The sequence below is a fragment of the Trematomus bernacchii genome, unplaced genomic scaffold (genome assembly GCF_902827165.1).
Source record: "Trematomus bernacchii unplaced genomic scaffold, fTreBer1.1, whole genome shotgun sequence".
Classification (NCBI taxonomy): domain Eukaryota; kingdom Metazoa; phylum Chordata; class Actinopteri; order Perciformes; family Nototheniidae; genus Trematomus; species Trematomus bernacchii.
In genome coordinates, this window is record NW_022987588.1 from 1,030,152 (window position 1) to 1,050,426 (window position 20,275).

At 38.9% G+C, this 20,275-nt stretch overlaps 1 protein-coding gene across 2 annotated transcripts; it reads left to right on the plus strand.

Moving 5' to 3' along the window:
* Window positions 1-627: 627 nt before the first annotated feature.
* On the plus strand, window positions 628-18,669 carry LOC117481282 (rho GTPase-activating protein 6-like). 2 transcript variants are annotated; one of them, XM_034128917.1, is made up of 13 exons: window positions 628-891; window positions 11,625-11,784; window positions 12,070-12,141; window positions 12,943-13,205; window positions 13,367-13,562; window positions 13,767-13,822; window positions 13,927-14,077; window positions 14,187-14,335; window positions 15,638-15,817; window positions 16,530-16,627; window positions 16,736-16,992; window positions 17,553-17,627; window positions 17,709-18,669. In XM_034128917.1, the coding sequence occupies exons 1-13, from the start codon at window positions 745-747 to the stop codon at window positions 18,266-18,268; spliced, it is 2,364 nt and encodes a 787-aa protein (XP_033984808.1). In that variant the 5' UTR covers window positions 628-744; the 3' UTR covers window positions 18,269-18,669. The 2 variants fall into 2 exon arrangements, with proteins under 2 accessions (XP_033984808.1, XP_033984809.1); XM_034128918.1 differs by lacking the exon at window positions 17,553-17,627.
* Window positions 18,670-20,275: the final 1,606 nt, after the last annotated feature.

Consider the following 20,275-nt stretch of genomic DNA (forward strand, 5'->3'; position numbering starts at 1 on the left):
CTGATAATGTCATACAGTGTATAACAAGATGCAGCATTATATACACAGATGCTATTGAGAGAATATGCCTCTTTGTCCCAATACAAGCTCTTACGTTAAATGTTTAAAGGTTGCTCACTAACAATGACTGTGATATAGTATACATTATGGTAAATATGGTAAATAATCTAATTTTCAGATCCATAATTGTAGTTTGCAATGTATTGTTTGAAAGGGTTATTGATTTTTACACTGGCTGGATTTCAAGAATCACATAAATACAAGAGCTGTACTTGAATATGTATTTATTTATAGTGGGTCATTTGCATTTGTTTTGAAAACTTGATTACCTTATATGTACACTGACATGTGTGATGCATATTTCTAATTGAACAGCTGGTCTTGCTTAAATAGACACACCCACGCACAAATAAAGGAATTTTGATATAAGGTCTCTGTTGTATGCTTCATTGTTTTTGTGGATGTTTGGGGAAATTAACTTTCAATTAGTGTTTATTAAAAACCAGGAGTAGGAAGAGTAGGAAGTTCTGAGTCAGAGTGTGTGGGAGGTGGATGGGGGGGGGGAGAGGTGGAGGTGGAGGGGGGCGAGCAGGGACTCCAGACGCGCGGATTTCATAATTCAGCATGGTGACGCGCTGGGGACCTGCCGCAGCTGACAGAAGGTGCTGCTCCTGCGATCACTTTGGACTTGTAGCAGATGTATAATTATCTTCTTTAATCACAAACCGAGAAGCTTAAGGAGCAATGTCCGCCCAAGGATTGTTAAGCAGTGTTTTCTCATGCTCGCTAAGCCCCAAAACTATTTCGAAGCGGAGACTGAGGCAGACCAGGAGCTTGGACCCGGCATTGATGAGACATTATGGGACCGAAGCTGAGGAGACATCGCATAAGGTCAGTGACCGGAGAGGACTGTTGTTGATCGCCTTAAATGTCAGGCACCATCCAGAAAGCCAGTGTTACCAAAAAAAGTTGTACTCTTGTTTATGCTTTAACATCGGGTCGCAGGCAGGGATGATAGACTTTATTTGTGTTGAAATATCGTGACGATGCTTAGGGCTGTAATGAATGCAATACAGTTTTAAAGATGCATACAGTAGAGAAAGAATCTCTAAACTTTGCTCAAATTCGATGTAGATTTGTCCCCACTTTTGAACTTATTTTCGTATTGCATTCGTTACATTGTAGAGCAGAACTTGAGCTTTGTAGAAATGCTGTATCCAGATTCCGGAAGTGGCTAGAATTCCCTAAAGGATGATGTAGCCAAGCAGGATTGTCTGCACTTCCCTTTAATCTTAAACACATTTTCAAACATTTTGACTGTTCATTTTTTTCATGCAATTATTATTATTTTATTAAAATAAATGAAAAGCTTCATTGTGGGTAATTTCCTTCCCACAATTGCAACATAACCAGGTCCATGACTAGTTCATGACAAACAAATACACTTCATACGTGACCAGTGTACTATGGCTTTGTAGCTGCATCACTGAACAACTAAAGTGACTCAACTAATTTCTTTCAAATGTCAGCAAGCCTTTGCTTGTGCCAACTTGTTAATGTTACAAGAGGTGCTTTTGGAAAAGTCTGTCACATTTGGCAAGCGGCCAGTTAGGCTTAACTCCAATTTGAACTTCTTAAGGTAGAGTATTGGAGAAATGTGTGAAGCTGTGTGAATTTATTTTGTCCTGTGCAATACAGCTTCTGGCTGGACAAAAGTACAAACGTGGCAAACAGCAATATGATACAATTATGCACAATTAGGCTATTTTTTACTTGCTTTTTTGGTTATCACATATAAAAAGAAAAGCAAAAGCTTTCTAGATTTATTCAAGTATTTATTTATTTAGCCTCAGAGATGAATGTATGACATCCACAAAGCAGAGTCAATGTGGTTTACACAGTTTTTGGTATAGCAGCCTTTCTATATTATCAAAGGAAACAAATTACCTGTTGCTGCATATAAGGGCTTGGACACATTAAAGAATAGTAATGTCCATAGTGCAGTATTCAATCTCATTGAAGACGGAAAACGCATTAACATATATTTTAAATATATTACCATAGCCATTTGTGTCACTTATTTTGTTAATAAAGATACATATGTTTTACATGTATGGTACTTGCAGTGTCACATGTTCATAATGTAAGACAGCTGTGCTGTAGTCGGTCCTCATGGTAACACTGTTTGTTTAGTATAATGGAAATGTATTCGACTTGACATTATAATAGGCTTGTAATGAATACCAGGTATCTGGTCTGTCTTACAATCATCAACAAGACACCCAGATCCTACAGCCAGAGCCCTTAAAAATGTAATCACAGTAAATCTGAAAGAAGCTGATTAATATTGTAGACAGCTCAGTGTCACAGAGAACATTTAATATGATGTATTACTTTGGGGAGTGCTTGTTTGCTACCTACACTTTATGCCGAGAGAGCTACACTACAGCCAAGTTTTTGCCAAGCGTTAAAATGGAAAATGTTAACTCTAATGCGGATAAAAACCTCAGAAACATTGACAAAGACACAAATAACTTGAGGGGGTATTTATAGATAGTACAGCTCTACTACAATATTTCTAAAGCACCAACATGCCATTGAGAACAACTCTAGCCAGTTGAGCTGAGGTCTGGGGTGTGATATCTTTCCTTAAATATCACATGACCACGCTGTCGGCTTAAACTGACAGAAAGTAAGAGACTTTCTGTAGTGAAACTCCAAGTCTGTAATGAAAGTCACATTTTCTGGGTGTGCAAATATCTAGCCAGCAGTTCATTGAGGGACAATAGTATCCAAGATACCGTGCAACAACATTAGTGAAGTCAGTCTGACAATTATTCCCCCTTTGCAGAAAACACTGCTGCACCTCGGCCCCATAACAGCCCCATGTCTGCAAGACTCTCCTTTTATGAGATACAGTCTACTAGATGTCTTGTAAATCAGGTTGTCCAGGCCTCTTGTAAAAGAACAGGTTACTGTAGTTAGTTTCTTGAATGCTATCCAGAGTACAGTATGGTATATTTATTGTGCTTAGCAAAGAGTATAGAGAGGCAAAGTCACGCCCATACTTCCGACCCATGGGACCTTATTTCGGAAAAAATATGTATTGGAGTCAATGGGGAGAGAAAGATTATCTTTCGATCCCGTTTGAATTGTGCCACAAATTACACATATGATGTTTGTCAATCTTAACAAATAATTTCCATGTCAAAAAAGTCACAGTTTGTCGTAAAACTGTTATAAGACTGTTGAAAAATACGCAACTAGAAAGACTACAAATCCCAGAATCCCGGTCCTGCATGCTGGCTCTTACGGAACCGACTAACTCCCCTTTTGTGTATGTACAGCTTTCAACATGCCCAGACTTGTAGTGATTTTCACCTCTTTTAATACTTTTCGCCTCATTCTGAAAGAAAGAAGTGAAATGTGCCAACGTCACGGCCGTCTTGGTGTGTGGTGCGAGACGGGAGATGTAGTTCATTGAGCGGTTTCACACAAAAAAAGTGTTACTTCACAGTTTTACGACACATTTTAATTTTTTTGACTTGTAAAATTATCTTTTAAATTGACAAACATCATATGTGTAATTCGTGGCACAATTCAAACGGGATCGAAAGATAATCTTTCTCTCTCCATTGACTTCAATGCATAACTTTTCCGAAATAAGGTCCCATGGAGCTCAACCGGAAGGGGAGGGACTTCGCCACTCTATATCACAAAAGCAACTTCAGGTTATTTAGAAGACATAACTGGTGCCAGGGCGTGCTAAAGACGAGTGCACAATGAATCAACTGTTGCAATGTGTTTGGTCATAGTATATTCTAATAAAGATTTGTTTTCTAGCCTAGGAAATGTTCTGTTATAAGACTGTATTTAATTCAAATGATCACCAACCCATTACTTATTGTGGCAGGATCCTGGCATTAAAACTGCCCCTTGTTTAGAAAGGAGTGTCAGAGTGGTATTTTTGATCTATGTTACAAGTGCCTTTGTATTTTCCATAGGTTTATATCACTGTGTGCATAAGCGTACTCACCCGGGGTCTCAGTAGTCTGAGCTGAGATTGAAAGCAGAGACATCTGGTTTACGTGAAGAAGGCCTCAACCATTATTTCTCACAGTAGAGCAGCATGACCTGATCCTTGTCCCTCAGGCACATATTTCTTCCAACAGGAGACTGTCCGTTTGCATGGCATGGAACTAAACCTGCTGGCTTTAGACTGCAGTGCCATAGCATCCAGGGTCTGTTGAGAGGGCAAACAAAATGTAGGTTAGATGTAGGAATAGGTGGTGGTTTCATATCAATTTAATCAAAGAGCTTCTTGTAAGTCAAAGGGTAATAAGTGCCTCAATAGCTGCCACTGAAAAATCCACTCAGTTCACATGATAATCTGTGCAGTATAGGCGCTTTGTTCATGTTTAACAGGGGGACCCGGTTCATTTCCTTCACCAGTGTATACACCACTAGTGTATGAATCATATAAACAGATTATGGTATGAACAGTCTTGGGAATATTTTTAATTTGGCGAACATGTTTGTCTTTACCCTTTGTTTCCTGTTCCGTCACACACAATAATGGGTTGGGCAATTGGTAATTCAATAAGAAACATGTGTTCACCAGAGAACATTGTTTTGGGCAATTCAACAGGCTGAATTTTGGGTGAGAAAATACTGTAGATCACCACGCAGTTTTAGGAGAGCAGATCATACTTTTTTTTTGGTTTGAAGAAAATAATTGAAACAGACAAACAACCTTTATACTGTATTTAAGGTTAATGTAGGCCTTTTCCTGGCAAAAAGCAACATTACCTGTTATCCAATGATCTGTAGTGATCTTCTGTTTACATCTACCTGCCCATAAGAGAGTCATTAACTGTTTAATATGACTGGTGGATCCTTTCTCTGATCCACATAAGTGCCCTGCATTGGTTACAGTCACATGTGGCTTTATTTGTGCTGATGTTTATTTCATTTTGGGCTCTTATTAGACAAGCTGGATATAAAGAGCTTTTGGAAAATATTGCATTTTTGTTATCTCCCTCACTCAAGACCTAGCATTTTAACAGTGTTTCAATCTCGTTTTATTTTACATTTTGTTTGTTGGGTGTGTGATATTATATTAATTAATTTGATAAAATGCACAACTCTTTAGAAAATGTTTTATTGAAGCTTAACAGCCTTAACAGCCAGATCAAATATGCAAATAAATATATCTCAACTTGCTCAGGTTTCTCTTGGGGACCCAGTTAATTGCAGCAACGTCTAAAGCCTTTAGAGGGAGCCATTCATACTGTTGCAGTAATGAGACCAAATTAGGACATTAATCACTGGGACAAAGATTAGGGCTTAACAGGTAGCACCCAAGAACATTTTGTATTGAACTAAGTTCTTACTATAGCAATTGCGAGTATTATAAAATGTACATTACTATCCTGTCCCATAAGCTTTAGTTTTAACATTGAATATAGTATATCACGTCAACAATCTCGTGTGTTTAACATTTCATTTCATTTCACAGTTTTTCGCTGGGATTCAAAGTACGCTTAACTATACTGGGGTTTGTTTATTCTGAATGGTTATACCATAACATTGATGATCAATGCAGCTTTAAATGTACATTAACATTTTGAATGCTATTAAACTTGTATTTTGAAATGTCTATAGACATTTTAGCTTTATTATATTACACATTTGAAAAAACACATGGATATGTCCCATGGCTCCTTGAAATGATTTGATGATGCAGAGAAAGAAAAGTTTGAGAGTAAAGTGCTGTTGGAGTGTTTAGAAGGAATGTCATCTGCATTCCCCAGCGCACCATGCAGGAGAGATGGCCTGCAGGAGAATGTGCTTAATGGACACTCTACAAAGCCACCTAAATCTCACAAAAACATATTAACTGGGTTAAATGATAAAGGAAAGATCAATTAAAATCCAGCATATTTTCCAAAAATGTCAGATTCGGAGACTCAGACACAGTACACACACACAACCTTCCCTCATCCAGCACCAGTCACTTTTCTGCCCATCTCCGCTGCTACTGCACTGAAACTGTACTTTGAACACTTTAAATATATTATTGACATTTTAAACTGTATACCCCAGTTATCTAGGCCCTTTTTGTTTTGTTGTCACACTGTAGGACTGCGGGAAACGATATTTCGAGATTTCTGGATGTATAACACATGTAGAATTTTTGACAATAAAGCTGACTTTGACTTTGACTTTGTAAGTATCAATAGTACGTTTAAAAAACACAGATACTGACTCAAAGTGTACGTATTTTGTCTTTCAGTGTGCTCTCTAACATTTTTAAACAAAACCTATGCCAATGCAACTAGGGATATATTTCAAAGGACTAAGTGATTTTCCAAAAACATTGGACATGTAGAATTTGATTGCCGTTTTGACTACTTCTTGTGAAGAAATCTAATTGTAGTCAACATGATGGAAATGTCATCCTTTCTACAGGCTGATGCAGCTGCTGGTCTGCTTGCAATATATGTTATGATGTATGATAATATGATATTAAGAGTCCAAGCTGCACCTGTCCCAGCTGCTGTGCAAAGTGTTCTCATGTGCAACTGATATTGATTTAAACTAATGGTATTATAATTATATTAATAACATTTTGATGTATTTGTCTTTTTTAATTTACCTTGTGTTAAGACCATGAGAACTGATGTGCTCTCATCTGTGTTCAAATGTCTAACATGTATACAGTACTTATGTTAGGGTATAAGTTATCTAACCATTAGAGACTTCATTATGGAGCTTTACTGTTTTCATGTATTAGCAAACACACCGTTAACCCTGAAGTCATTGACTATTTCTATTCCTAGCATCCCTTTTAAAATAGTTTGTTTTTGTTGTACATGCTTCTTCCTGTTTATCACCACCCTGCATTGCATTAACAACCTCATTCCAGGAAGCATACACCACTTAAAGCTAATCCAGAGGTGAAAAGAACACAAATGTCCAAACAAAGTTGTAAAATTGTCTTTAGTCTTACCTCACACATAATTAAAAACAATTCTAAAGAAATGTCATCTGATATTGTTCAAGTACAGGTGTTTTAAAACATCAAGCAGAGGGAGGTACTTGAATGTCATTGTTGGGGGGTGACTGCCAGTATGGCTTCCCTGTGTGAGATACAGGTCAAATAGTCTGCTGCCATTGTAAAGATCTTTAATCGGTCCCCTTGCACATCTGTTTTCAGCTATTTTTGCCTATAGACCTCTTATCAGGACTGTTTTGGTGGTAGACTGTGCTTTCCTGACACCTTTCTCATGTCAAGTTACAGCAAATAAAGCATCTAAATGGAATCGCACCATCACTCAAAATGTATTTTTAGCTCTGTTAATTGTGCTTCCAGGAAGACTTACTTACTTTACTATAATGAAAACCAAACAGTCTCAAACTGCAATCCATAAATAGTTAAGCATTCTATTTGAATTGTAACTGTCTAATTAAGCTAATATTAGTTGTCATTAATTGGCTGTCAACATATTTGTGATAACACATTATCAGGCTGTGAGTCAGTTCCCAAAATCACACAAAACAAAATACAAAATATATTTTCTCACTTACCTCCAATGGTTTCTAGTAATGATGCAAGTAATGATTTAACGGGTTTTAAATTATTTATCTGAGATGTAGAGGTGGAAGAAGGACGCAGATCTTGTACTTAAGTAAAAGTAGATCTTGTAGGAATACTCTATTACAAGTAAAAATACTGTAAAATGCTACTTAAGTAAAAGTAATAAAGCATCTAAATCAGGGATGTCAAACTCAATTTCATCGCGGGCCACATTCGCATAAAGGTTGCACTCAAAGGGCCGGTTGTAACTATATAAATATATAATATATATATAAAATAATGTATTATATGACATTATTGCCTCTGAATTGGATTATTATCGGATAGGATAATAACTTAGTAATTAACTACGTCTGAAAGCAGAAGTCCAGGGCAAATAATTGCAAGTCTCTTCAGTGTGCATGTCACAAAACGAGATGCATTGTGGGACATGTAGTTTATGGGCAACCTGCTTCTGTAAAGTGGCATGTAACCGTATAATAAACGTATTATATTCTTTGCAAGCTCTTGCGGGGCCACATAAAATGAAGTCGCGGGCCGGATTTGGCCCCCGGGCCTTGAGTTTGAGACCCCTGATCTAAATGTACTTAAAGTACCAAAAGTAAAAGTACTAATTATGCAGATTGGCCCATTTCACAAGATGATATGTTTTGATTATAATTATTGATGTGTTTATTAAAGGTGGAACACATTTTTATAAATTATTTTACTGCTGTGTAGCATGTGAATTTAATTCACAAGACTAAAGTCGTATTTAAGTGCTGATCATATTGTTTATCAGAACTATATCTGCAAAGTTTAGTTGAGTAGAAGTAGGCTGAAACTTTAGGTAAAGTCAGTTATGTAATTTGCGCATTTGGCTTGTTCCCCAGGGCAACGGTGGCTGAGGCTCATGGGTATTGTAGTTTTTATAATAAAACCGGGAGAATTAGTTTCCATTCAACTTTTGTTGAGTGAACGTTTAAACTGCCAGACGCTATAATGTTGCTACCAAAATCACCACCATGTGCTACTTCCTTTCGATACAGTAGGCTACATTAGTTTTGGAATTACTGAGCCCTACGTAAACGGGATGTCTTGCCTACCTAAGTTACAGGTACAAATATCCTCTACAGTTAACGTCCTCAGACGGGCTTTTTTGTTATCTTTTGACCTGATTAAGAGTAGCTACTGACCCGTCCCGTTGACCCAATCCATCAATCAGCGGTAATGTTATTCATTTCGGACTGCGTCTGTCACAGTGAAGTAAATCAGTGGCTGAACTCATTCCTCTTTTAACTACACGCTTTCTGAGCTCCAGGCTATGAGTGCTGATGTATGACGTCTGGTTTTAGTGGTGGTCTGCAAGTCTAGGGATCACTTCTCCTCCGTGGCGACCTGAGTCTCTGTAATGGGGAATCCCATTCTCCAGCGAAGCAACACCAAACTTGTGAGTAGTTGCTGTTTTCGGGGTGTTTCAGTAACTTGGCAGTTTTTAAAATGTATAATTTGGTGTCTCTCTTAAGGCTTCCGGGTATCACAAATAGTTTACAAAAGTGGAGCAAATAGTTACGAGTAGACGTAAACATAATGTCTTGTCAACATAGTGTTTGGAAAGAGGTGTGGACACATGAATTAATGTCTTTCTAATCCGTCTATTTCTCTTTAAACTCCCTCCTAGTCAGCTCATGAATATTCTGTGTTTCTGCAGAGTACTCGATCACCCCTCTCCACTCACTTTACCATTGTGCCATTATTAATAAGTCTACTTTGGTAGTTGTTGTTATTAGTCCAGTCCTACAAAAACATTTTATACTATGACCCTGATAGCAAAGACAATATAGTAGACATTTTTATACAGTCTTGATTGTACATTAGATCACAATTGCAGTATTTATTTAGGATTAGAGGATGTTATTGTTGGAGTTTTGGTGTTTAATTCGTCATTACAAGCTTTCACCCTAATGTTATATGGTTTTGCCAACATTGTAAAGGCACGACTATTAAAATGTCTGCAATCGAAAGCATTTTAAACATTTCCAAACTTTGAATTCATAGCTTACTGTTGTGTAGGGGCTTTTGTGGAAATCTTCTCCAACTATGTCTCCATTGAATGGCTTTTCTGAGCATTGAGGAATATTGTCACATCAATGGATTTAGTTCAAGTGTGGTTGATTAGTGTAATCTGATTTGTCAATCTCGCTTTATTGTATGAACTACTTTGCACATTTCCTCTCATTGTATTCCAGGGAGCTCTAACAAAAGAGTTGGGTTTCAACAAGGCCTTACATTAAAATTAGGGGAGGCCAAGGATAAACATCCAAAAAACATTTCAGTAGGTATGGTTACTTCATTGCTGGATTTTTGTAACAGTATGGAAATAATGAATACAAAGAGCAAAGGAACATTAGGAATTCAGAAACAGGCAATTTTAAGTTCTTTCTGTTCAGATGGCATGTTATGTTGTAGAAAGGCAGCTAGGACAAATCTGATATTTTCTTTTAGGTTTCAAAAGTACTTGCTTCATCAATGACCGTAGTAATCAAGATCTCAGTGCAAAAATAAATTGTAACTTCTAGCATTTGACTGCTCTTGTACCAACTGATATCAGCTGTTTTTAGTGTGTCTTTTTTACCACTGTAACAAGTATAAATAACTTATTGAAGGTAAAGCATATAAGGATATAGCTGTGTTGATTTGTTGATCCATTTTCTGACAGTTGTACCAAAGTCATTGTGCACTAAACATCATGTCTTGACATGACACATTCTCAAAACTGTGATTATGAAATAGCTACTGTAAAGGGTTGTTGCATTACAATGATGTCCACAATAGTTGGCAATACTTAAAAGACGTAGTTACATTTGAAATGACTTCACTGTCAGAGAGAAACTGTGGTAACAAACACGACTCACCCATCATCAGATGAGAAGGACATGTCCACTCCCATATAGTCACACTAGAGGAATGTCTGACAAATATATGTGTAAACATGACTGTATTTTGCAATTGCACTTGTTCCGGAATTTAATAAAATTGCAAGACAAATGGGGACAAACCGTAAACACAGTTACTGTTGCGTAATCATATTAATGGCTGGAGATGATGCTTACTTTTGCTTTTTTGTGACCACTGACTTTGTATAGTAAACCAATGGCCAAAGAAAATTGTCATTTCAAATTGTTTTGCTCACTTATACTGCACTTTGTCAAACTGTGTGTGTAATAGCATGCTACTTTAGCACAATCCCTTATTCTGATTTAATAAGAGTTAGCCACGTTAGTGTAAGCCTTATCCTGATAATGAGTTACTAAGCCTCTTTGGAGCATGGCTCATATGATTGGCTTGACCGTCCTGGATCAAAGCTCTCTAATCTCCAGCATGGAGATGCTCAAAGGTGGAGGATTTCAGACCAGAGTATTTGCCCTTTCATTACCACAGAAATAAATCTTCAGAATGGCTCATCTGTAGCAATGTTTACCAACAAAGTTTGTTTTATATACTGTTTTTTATCTAGATTGATGATAAATTATTCGGAAATCAGTGGAGTGTGCTCCCTGATTATATTCAGGCCATGCACTTTATTGAGTCGAGTAGGGGCAGAATTAAGATGAGGTATTTGTACATTTAAGAGTAAAGTGTGTTTGCATTATTTATAAGCATATTTTTGCGACTTGTAAAATAGGATAATCTACATAATCAGTTTTCCTGCTGCTTTCTCTAGACAACCTGCCCAATTGGTGCTAACATAAATCCTGCTGGATAGTGTTACTACTGTTAAAAAGTCAAAGTGAAATAGCACAAATACTATGTGCTAATCGAGAAAGTTCTACGATCTAGTCATATGTGAAAACAAACAGTTATTACAGTGTCACTTTCTCATATGAAACAAAAGATGATTTACGATGTCATGGCTTTCAGCTGGCAAGTGAAGCCGAGGTGTCGGTTCATACAAACAGAGAGGGTGTGATTGCTCATGCACTTAAAAGGTGACAGCATTGATAAATGTACTGTATCTGATGATGTGATGTGTGTGTGTCCTCAGGGTGATTTCACCTGGAACAGGGTGTCAGGATGTAGTGTTGGCCTGAAGCCAGTCCCTCTGCAAAGCCTCTCAGAGTTGGAGAGGGTTCGCCTAAAGGACGTGGCGTTCAGGCGACTGCTTCGGGATCGCGACCTTGGCTGCCACATCACTATCCCTAAATGTAATAAAACATGATACACGCACACTTAACCGTTCTCGTAATCACCGTACTGCTGTTCTATCAGCAGTGTGTTACTGCTTACTTTTCGAACAATATGGCATTGTTAAAGGCAATACATGTTTCAAAAATATGTTGTACACCTGTGTTAGGGTTTATCATTCAAACACCATGTTTTTGTCTGGACAATTATTTAGCAGTCAGTTTGCATTCAGCTCTTTTGTGCTGAGTAATCATCTGGTTTACTTGTGCTCTTTATTTACCTGTGAAACCTCTCCCTCTTTTCAGATGGCCACAAGCACAAGAGGTCACTAAGGCTGAAGTTGGATGCACTATCTAAGGAAAAGAGCAGAGACAAAGGTAATGTGGGATGGACTGAGAAAACTCCTTATACTTTCCAAAGTATCTTTAGATGAGTTTCGAACAAACTCAGTTGTATTTTTGTTAGACTTTCCAAACCAGCACAGATAAACAATTATTTTGTTTAGCTCTGTGTGAGAGCCAGTGAGTCCTTTCAGTTTATTCTCCTCTAGTTTCTAATCTAGTCAGCCTCTGACACTTGAAAGATACTCTTTGATCCGTTTGGCTGAAGCTGTAAGGACCCGCTGAAGCAGACATGTTCAGCTGTTGATACCCGTGAAGCACTGACTGATTAGAATCTACAGTACGGTAGAAAAAAGTCTCAGAGGGAACTGTGATCTTCCACCACCGCACCGCCTCGCCCGCTGCAACAATCTGGCAGCAAACTGATGTTCTGTGTCAGCCAGGCAGTCCAGGGAAATAACAAAAACAATCTTAAGTGGTGGCTCATTCATTACAGCCCATCCTCCAGCAGGGCCAGCCCCCTCTTTCCTCTTCTCCCCTTTTGTTTACAAAGGCCCTTCAGAAAGTATGTACTCTCTCACTCTGAATATTGACTGTGTGTTCAGTACAGAATACTGCAGGCATTTCAGTTGTCATATTAGTTTTAAACGACATTTAGCAAAGATCAATGTTGAATATAAAGAATACGCAAACACGAGGTGCTTAGTACAGAAAATATAAGCTTCAAGGTTTAACATAGTATTGTCTCTGACACAGCATGATTTAATTCAACACCCTCCAGTTGACTTGGAGCTAACAAGACAAACTTTAACTGTCTTCCCCTTCCCCCTCACACAGAGAATTCGCCCCAGGCATTTGGCATACCGTTGTCTCAGGTCATATCCAACGACCGATCACACAAGCGACGGCACGATGCCCCGCGGGAGGAGCACAGTGACCCTACTGAATTGATGCTATCTTTCCTCCACCTCAACTCCAGCCTAAAAAGGGGAAACAGGGATATCTCCAGCAGCAATTCGTCCCTCAGCTCTACTTCTGAGACCCCTATTGAATCACCTCTGCTCAGCATGCCAGACGCAGCCCCCCGGACACGCAGGAGGGTAGGTCGATAAACCCAACACGCTTCAGGAAGTCTGTCTGATTACACTTGCACAGTTCTCTGGGAATATGTGACCTTTTTGGATATTCACTCAATGGTTATCTTTTGACTGGCAATTTATCATAACTGTCACTGTATGATAGTTTCCCATCTGCTTGACAGGGCGGAGTATCTGTGGATTGCATCACTGATCTAGATGATAACCAGTCTCGGCTCTTGGAGGCCCTTCAGCTCTCTCTGCCAGCGGAGGCAGGCGGCAACAGTAAAAAGCACCACGACAAGAAGCTCAGCCTCAACCCTATCTACAGACAGGTGCCCAGGGTGGTGGATCTCTGCTGCCAGCATCTGGAGAAATACGGTACACATTTTCAAGCTGAAAAGTCAAATTCTTTAAAGAATGATGCAAATACTGTAGTGTGTCATATATGCTTTTGAAATGTCACCTTCATCCCTGTTGAAACGTATGAGTCAGTAACTCATTACTCTGTGAATCATACCATTTGAATGCAGAATATTAACCACATAATTGGCAGTGTAAAAGCATCCTTCTCTTTTCTTACAGGCCTACAGACGGTGGGAATTTTCCGTGTCGGGAGTTCAAAGAAGAGAGTACGACAGGTACAATGCCAGCTGGTTAGCTTCAGCACATTTGCACTTAAATAAATTGATCTGACTATGAGCTAAATTATTTGTTGTAATAATTGTCACGATATTTAATGCAGCTTCGCAAGGACTTTGACCAGGGTTGGGAGGTACGGTTGGACGAGGAGCACAGTGTCCATGTTGTAGCTGCATTGCTGAAAGAGTTCCTCAGAGACATGCCTGACCCACTGCTAACACGGGAACTCTACACAGCATTCATCAACACAATTTGTGAGTAGCACATACTGTATGCTCAAGCAAAAAATAACGAATGGTTGGTAAAATATTATTTAAAAAATGGACTATTCATGACAATGATGTGGCCTTTTTTTTACTGCAGTGCTGGATTGTTCAGACCAAGAGAGTGCCATCCAACTGCTGATTTTTCTGCTGCCTCCCTGTAACAGCGACACGCTGCAGCGCCTCCTCTGCTTGTTGTCTACTGTGGCTGCACATGCTGAACACCGCCGTGAGAATGACGGACAGGAGGTAAAGAAACTGTTCACGCCCTGGTTTAAGGCAGCATGAAAACAAGTGCACACACCTGATTATTTCGGGCCTAACGAGATGAGATTTACATGTAGGCAAGTGGGTACAAGACAAGGTGTTGATATGTTGCCATTGTATTGAGATGAACAGCTTGGAGCAGCTCTATTGGCAGTATTTCACATATGTTGACTGTTTTTATTCCACCGGCATGTACAAAAAACTCTTATGAGAAAATGAGCAGCTATCACTGAAAACATAAATAAACGGTTTACAAGTTTAATGTTATTGTGATGAATCCCATCAGCCATCTGAAGGCAGTAAGGCAGATGCTTGTTACACCTGCAGCCTCTAATTTGAATCAAGCGATGTGCCAAAGTGCAGCGCATTATGCATGATGATCCATTGTGGGTATCAGGATTAAATGATGTACAACCAACATTAACCACGCTTCGCTAACACAGTGTTTCTACATACATCATACTGTTCGCTCGTAATTTATTCCCCCGGTTCATGTTTTGCAAACAACAAGAAGTGTAAGGAAAGCATAACATATTGGGAAACAGTTATTTCAGCATAAATATTTACAACTACAGAACAGAACAGTATTTTTTCCTACTTTTCTTTCTTGTAATGATCATCTTTCCATATTATTCTTGCTTTTCTAATGGTCACAATGGAGATTAATTGTTTCCCAGGGATATACAGCAGCTTGTTCTTGGCCTCGGTCCTAGAGCATCCATACTGTAACAGTGAAGCAGAGGTCTGCTGGTTTATTTGAACAATAGAAGGCCAGCCTTATTGATGGTGGCAGGCCTGTGTTCGGGGCACATTCCCAACATGTGCAGGGTGCCAAGGAGAGTTTGCATATCTACAACAAAAGACTCTTAAAATGCCATAATTACTCGTGCGAGAGTTTTCATTACTGTGCTTGATCCACATGGGTCGATTAAAAGAACATTTAAGGTAATTTAGCTCCATTTATGACTTTTATATAAATACTTAGAGTTTAGAAAACATGTATTGTAACTGCAGGGGTCAAATATAGTTAAATGCAGATAATACCTCTGCTGGGACTTTGTTTACTAACAAATCTGCTGTAAAATATTTGTTTTGCTTAAACCTATAGATAAAAATTGAAGTAATACATTACTTCAATTTATATGGTAAAATTAACATACTTAAATTATACCATGTGGAAAAGGCACTGGAATTCTTCCATTATTGTGGCTGTAGTCGTGTCATCCACTAAATTAAAACATAAAGTCATAATGTCCCAACAAATAAAATCTGTCCTTTCTTTAGATGACTGGAAACAAGATGACATCACTCAATTTAGCAACCATCTTCGGACCCAATCTCCTCCACAAGCAAAAAAACTCAGACAAAGAGTTTGCTGTCCAGAGTTTTGCCCGCGCAGAAGAGAGCACAGCCATCATCGGTGTGGTCCAAAAGATGATCAATACATATGAGACACTGTTTATGGTAAGTTATCCTTACTTTCATTTGAATTGTTGAATACAGAACAGGGCTTAATCACACAATATCTTAGGTCTCCTCGTAGGGGTGATTGTTAGGTTTAATAGAGTGTACTAACATAATGAACAAAGCGGTGTCACAGCAATACAGAATATAATGCAATTAGTTGTTCTCCCCTGAGCTGTGTGAAATCTAAGATCAATGAATACTATTTTGTGTTCATGTCAAAAAAAAGGAAAGCCTCACTGTCACTTCAGCCTCTGTATTGTTTGAAGAAAAAAAAAATTGTGAGCAAGGGCAAGATCTTCCTCTGCATAATGTTTTCTACTTTTTATGAAAATGCATTAATTCAAGTAAAATGATGTGTTAAGGAAGCCAGGGGGCAAAACAAAGCTCATCAGACATTAGCTCTGTGTCATTAGTTCTGCTTTTCTAAACTGCTGTTAATTATTGTTGCCTTGTACCATATAAACACCGTGTAGCCTATTGCACCATGGAAAGTATGTAAATATAGGCATCATAACATTGTTGGTGTAATGCTGTTATTTGTTCAGTGTATACAGCGCCTCTGGAGAAGTATAAACTCTGTCGTTGTTTGGATTTACTTGAAGTGTGAATAATTATTAAGGCACAGTGGAATTCATGTATAATAGAAGGCACTTTGTTGCTGAATCTCTTTGTGTGGAGCTTCAGTGTAACTGGCTTTTAATTCTCCCAGGTTCCTGCTGACCTGCAGAACGAGGTGCTGAGGAGTGTGCAAGAAACTGATCCTGATGTAGTGGATTACTTACTGCGGAGGAAGGCCTCTCAGTACTCGTGAGTTTCCACCTAATTGTGTGTGTGCCGTCCAAATGATTAAAATGAGTATGCTCCCTTTAGTCGTATGCATTGTACTTATACCCTTCATGTTGTTCTTTGTTTCAGCGAGCCAGGTCTTCTTAGAGCGTCTCTCTCTCTGACTGACAGGTGCTTATCCAATGACTCCATCAAAGCGTCAAGTGGAGAGGTGTCTCCCTATGACAACAACTCCCCTGTCCTGTCAGACCGACTGCTGTGTAAATACCCAGAAGGCAGCAGTCCACCCACAGAGAGGATCCCCAGACTCTCCGGGCAGTACAAACGCTACAGCTGTTCTAAAGAGGGATCTGGCACCACCTCCCCTACGCTTTCTACTGATAAAGGTGACTATTTTAGTATTATCAAAAGGAATACTTTGACATATTTTGCTGAGATTGATACCAGATTCATGTCAAGAACCATATCCATCTCAATAATAAATAAATAATGGTTTTAAAGATAACAATACTTTTTACCTCTCGTGTGTGGAATGATGTAAGACCTTTTATGAAGCCTTCTGAAACATTTAGTTCCCATCATGCTTTTACCTTGCCTTTGTGAGAGACAGATGAGATATGTAGTTGATGAATGCTTCTAATAATATTCCTTTCTCATAATGTTATCTACTTCCTTTTAGAAATTGTACCTTATCTTTTATTAAGGTGGCAATATTCTTAAATTGCACTTTTACTGGAGTAGTAGATAATCATTTATATTTGTAATATGGTGAGGAAAAACCTTAGTATCATGTTTAGGCTATTCAAAACAGATAATAAGACCTGGTTACATTGTCTAGGGAAGGGGAACAGAAGCTTGTCTCTAAAAATGGAGTATCATTTATTATTTATTTTTGTTCTATTTAAACAAAAGTAAATAATCCTCTTGACACTTTTGTCCCTGTTAGAGGCCTCATCTGATCATTTCTGGGACACCTGGCATGAACTGTTCAGCAAGAAGTGTACTGGCCATCAAACCACTGGTAATGAAGTCCTGCTTACATGCTGCAGATGGTCTTCAGATATGCAATGAATGCTGGATGTTAATGAAGGCTTTCTCACAGGCTCCCTCGGAGACGTTTCGGATAGCGAGTCGTATGGATCTTCAGAGGGGCTGAGCAGTCACCAAGGTAACAACAAGCTGCCTGTCAGACCAGCACAAACCTCATTGGGCGTGCTGGAAATCAGGCCACACCTCCCGGTGACTCGCAGCAGCAGCGGTCCTCATGACCAGAGAGGACACAGACAACCTCAATCACCATTACATCAGGGACTGAGCAGCCAATCAGGAGCCCTCAGCTCAGACAACTTAGCAGAAAGGACAGGACGCCCTGCATGTTCATTTTTAAAGGTCAGGACGGATCGTTTGTCTCCGCCTCACTACTCTGGAAAGCTGAGGGAGACGCATATTTCTTACTCCACACCCTCCCTCTTCACATATAAGCCTGACCCCCAGACCCCTATGCTGCAGAGCCCTGCCCCCCAGACTGTAGACACTGCAGCTGCCTCTGGGCCTGGACTAGAAAATGGCCCTGGCACACCAAACTGGCAGACGGAGAGGTGGCATATATGGCATATTCTGTCAAAAGAAAATGAAGATGCACTGCCTGAAACCTTGGTGTAATGCCCCCCTTGACTATGTTGAATTATAGTGAATACAACTTGACATTAAAGGGGCCATTCTCCTGTCGCTGAAAACCCACTCTCTGCTCGTATAAGCAGTATTAGGTTATGGTTTTGATCACAAATACAGTGATGGAATTTTACACCAAACACTCTCTTAGATGTGATGTCTTTCTGCAGGAGTGTTTAGCTGTATACATATTCATTTTAATGTGTATATATGATATAAATTGTCCTTTCTGTACATATATTTGTTTGCCGTTTATGTGCTGTAGTCATTAACACAGATCATTTGCAACATAACCATCAAAAGCTTTTATTTAGACTTGAATGTCATCATTAGACTTGAATTATATTATTGCTAAGGTCATGAATGTTTTTAAAGTGGAATGTAAAAATGGAGATGTTGTTATAATGCTTTACATTTGTAGTACTTTGATATGTACTGAAGCCACTGCTTGAACAGTTTTGTTACAGGCTCCAAATATAATCTACTGACATGTTGAAATGCTGCAGGCTATGTCCATATTACCTCCTATGTATGTATCTAATCTCACCCTTTGTATACATATTTATCCTTGCACCTTTAGGGGGGCCATTGTGTAAATAACAGTACATAGATTTTATTCTAAAGGATTAGTTTGTGCCATTACTTATAACTTTAGCCAATTTTAAGCATGTTGTTGTCTGTTGTTTGGATTTGTATTAATACTCTATTTTTAAAATGGCCACAGTTTACACAGGAAGATAATTGCAAGCAAAGTGGAAAATGAATGTAAAACAGGGTTCATGATAGGCTCTTATTAGGAGCCATGCTTTCTGGTGCTATGTAGCAATATAATGTGTTCCTTTCCCCTTCGATTTCATTTAGGAATTAGCATGAAGTTAAAATTAAATGGCAACTAAATGATGTCTAAACTCCAACTTAATTATCTCTAAACTCCAGAAACCTTAACAGGCCACAGGGGGGCAGTAGAAGACCAGGAGATGGTTTTCTGTTTCCTTCATTACACATTGAACCATTATTAGTTTAGTAAGACACCTTTACCCACCATTATAAGGATGGTGGAGATGTTTACACTTTTAGCTAAGTATTGCCACCATTGAAGGGAACATATTATTTTAACAACAGTATTTTTTCTTTTGGTGAATAAGTGATCTTAGCTGAGAAGATAACAGTAACATTTACAACTAAATAAACTTTAAAGTACTTAAATTGCTATAAGTAACCACAATAAGTGTGCAATTATGCTGGAAGCCGCCACCATGGTCTTGTAAAGAATCCAGATAGTATTTAAAATGTAACCATCCTTTAGTTGCCTTAAAATAATGGAAATGAGGTTACTGAAATTATGTAATTTAATAGATTGCCTTGTGCATTTATGATACTGTTATGTTTGGACAATAAACATCATCGCACTGATAATAAACTCTTCCCTTCTTAAGTGAAGCCTGGGGGTTTCCTCAACACTAAGATGTGGTTAAACTTTCTCTGCCATATCTGTCTCCACAGCTGTGTGATCCAAGCTGCATTTGGCCTCCACACAATCCCATTCTGAGACCAAAGAAACAGAACAGGATGTCTGGATGTGTTTTACACAGAATTGCCTATACACTTCTTGCATCTGCACCGCAAATGTCTTAACCATCAGGCCAAGCATTAGAGGGAAAAGAAAACCGCCCGGAGATGCTTTTGTTTAAATGTATTTGTGACTGTCCTCCCCAAAGCTAACAATCAAGATGAAGTCTTTCATTTCACATCTTATCTTTGCAGCACTGATGGATGTAAGTTGATCCTTTGGCAGAGAGCTGCAACTGTTCCCGGCAGGGGGTCCTTCCTGTCTGAGTCTGCTCATTGGCATCAGGAGCAGCTGCAGGGAGGACGGAGGAAGGTCACAACCAAAATGAGGCTGAATGTCCAGAAACAAGAGAGCCCTGCCCATGGTGATCAAGGTCGGCTGATACACAAAGCTCTACAAAGGAAAAATAGAGCTCAGTGGGGCTCATT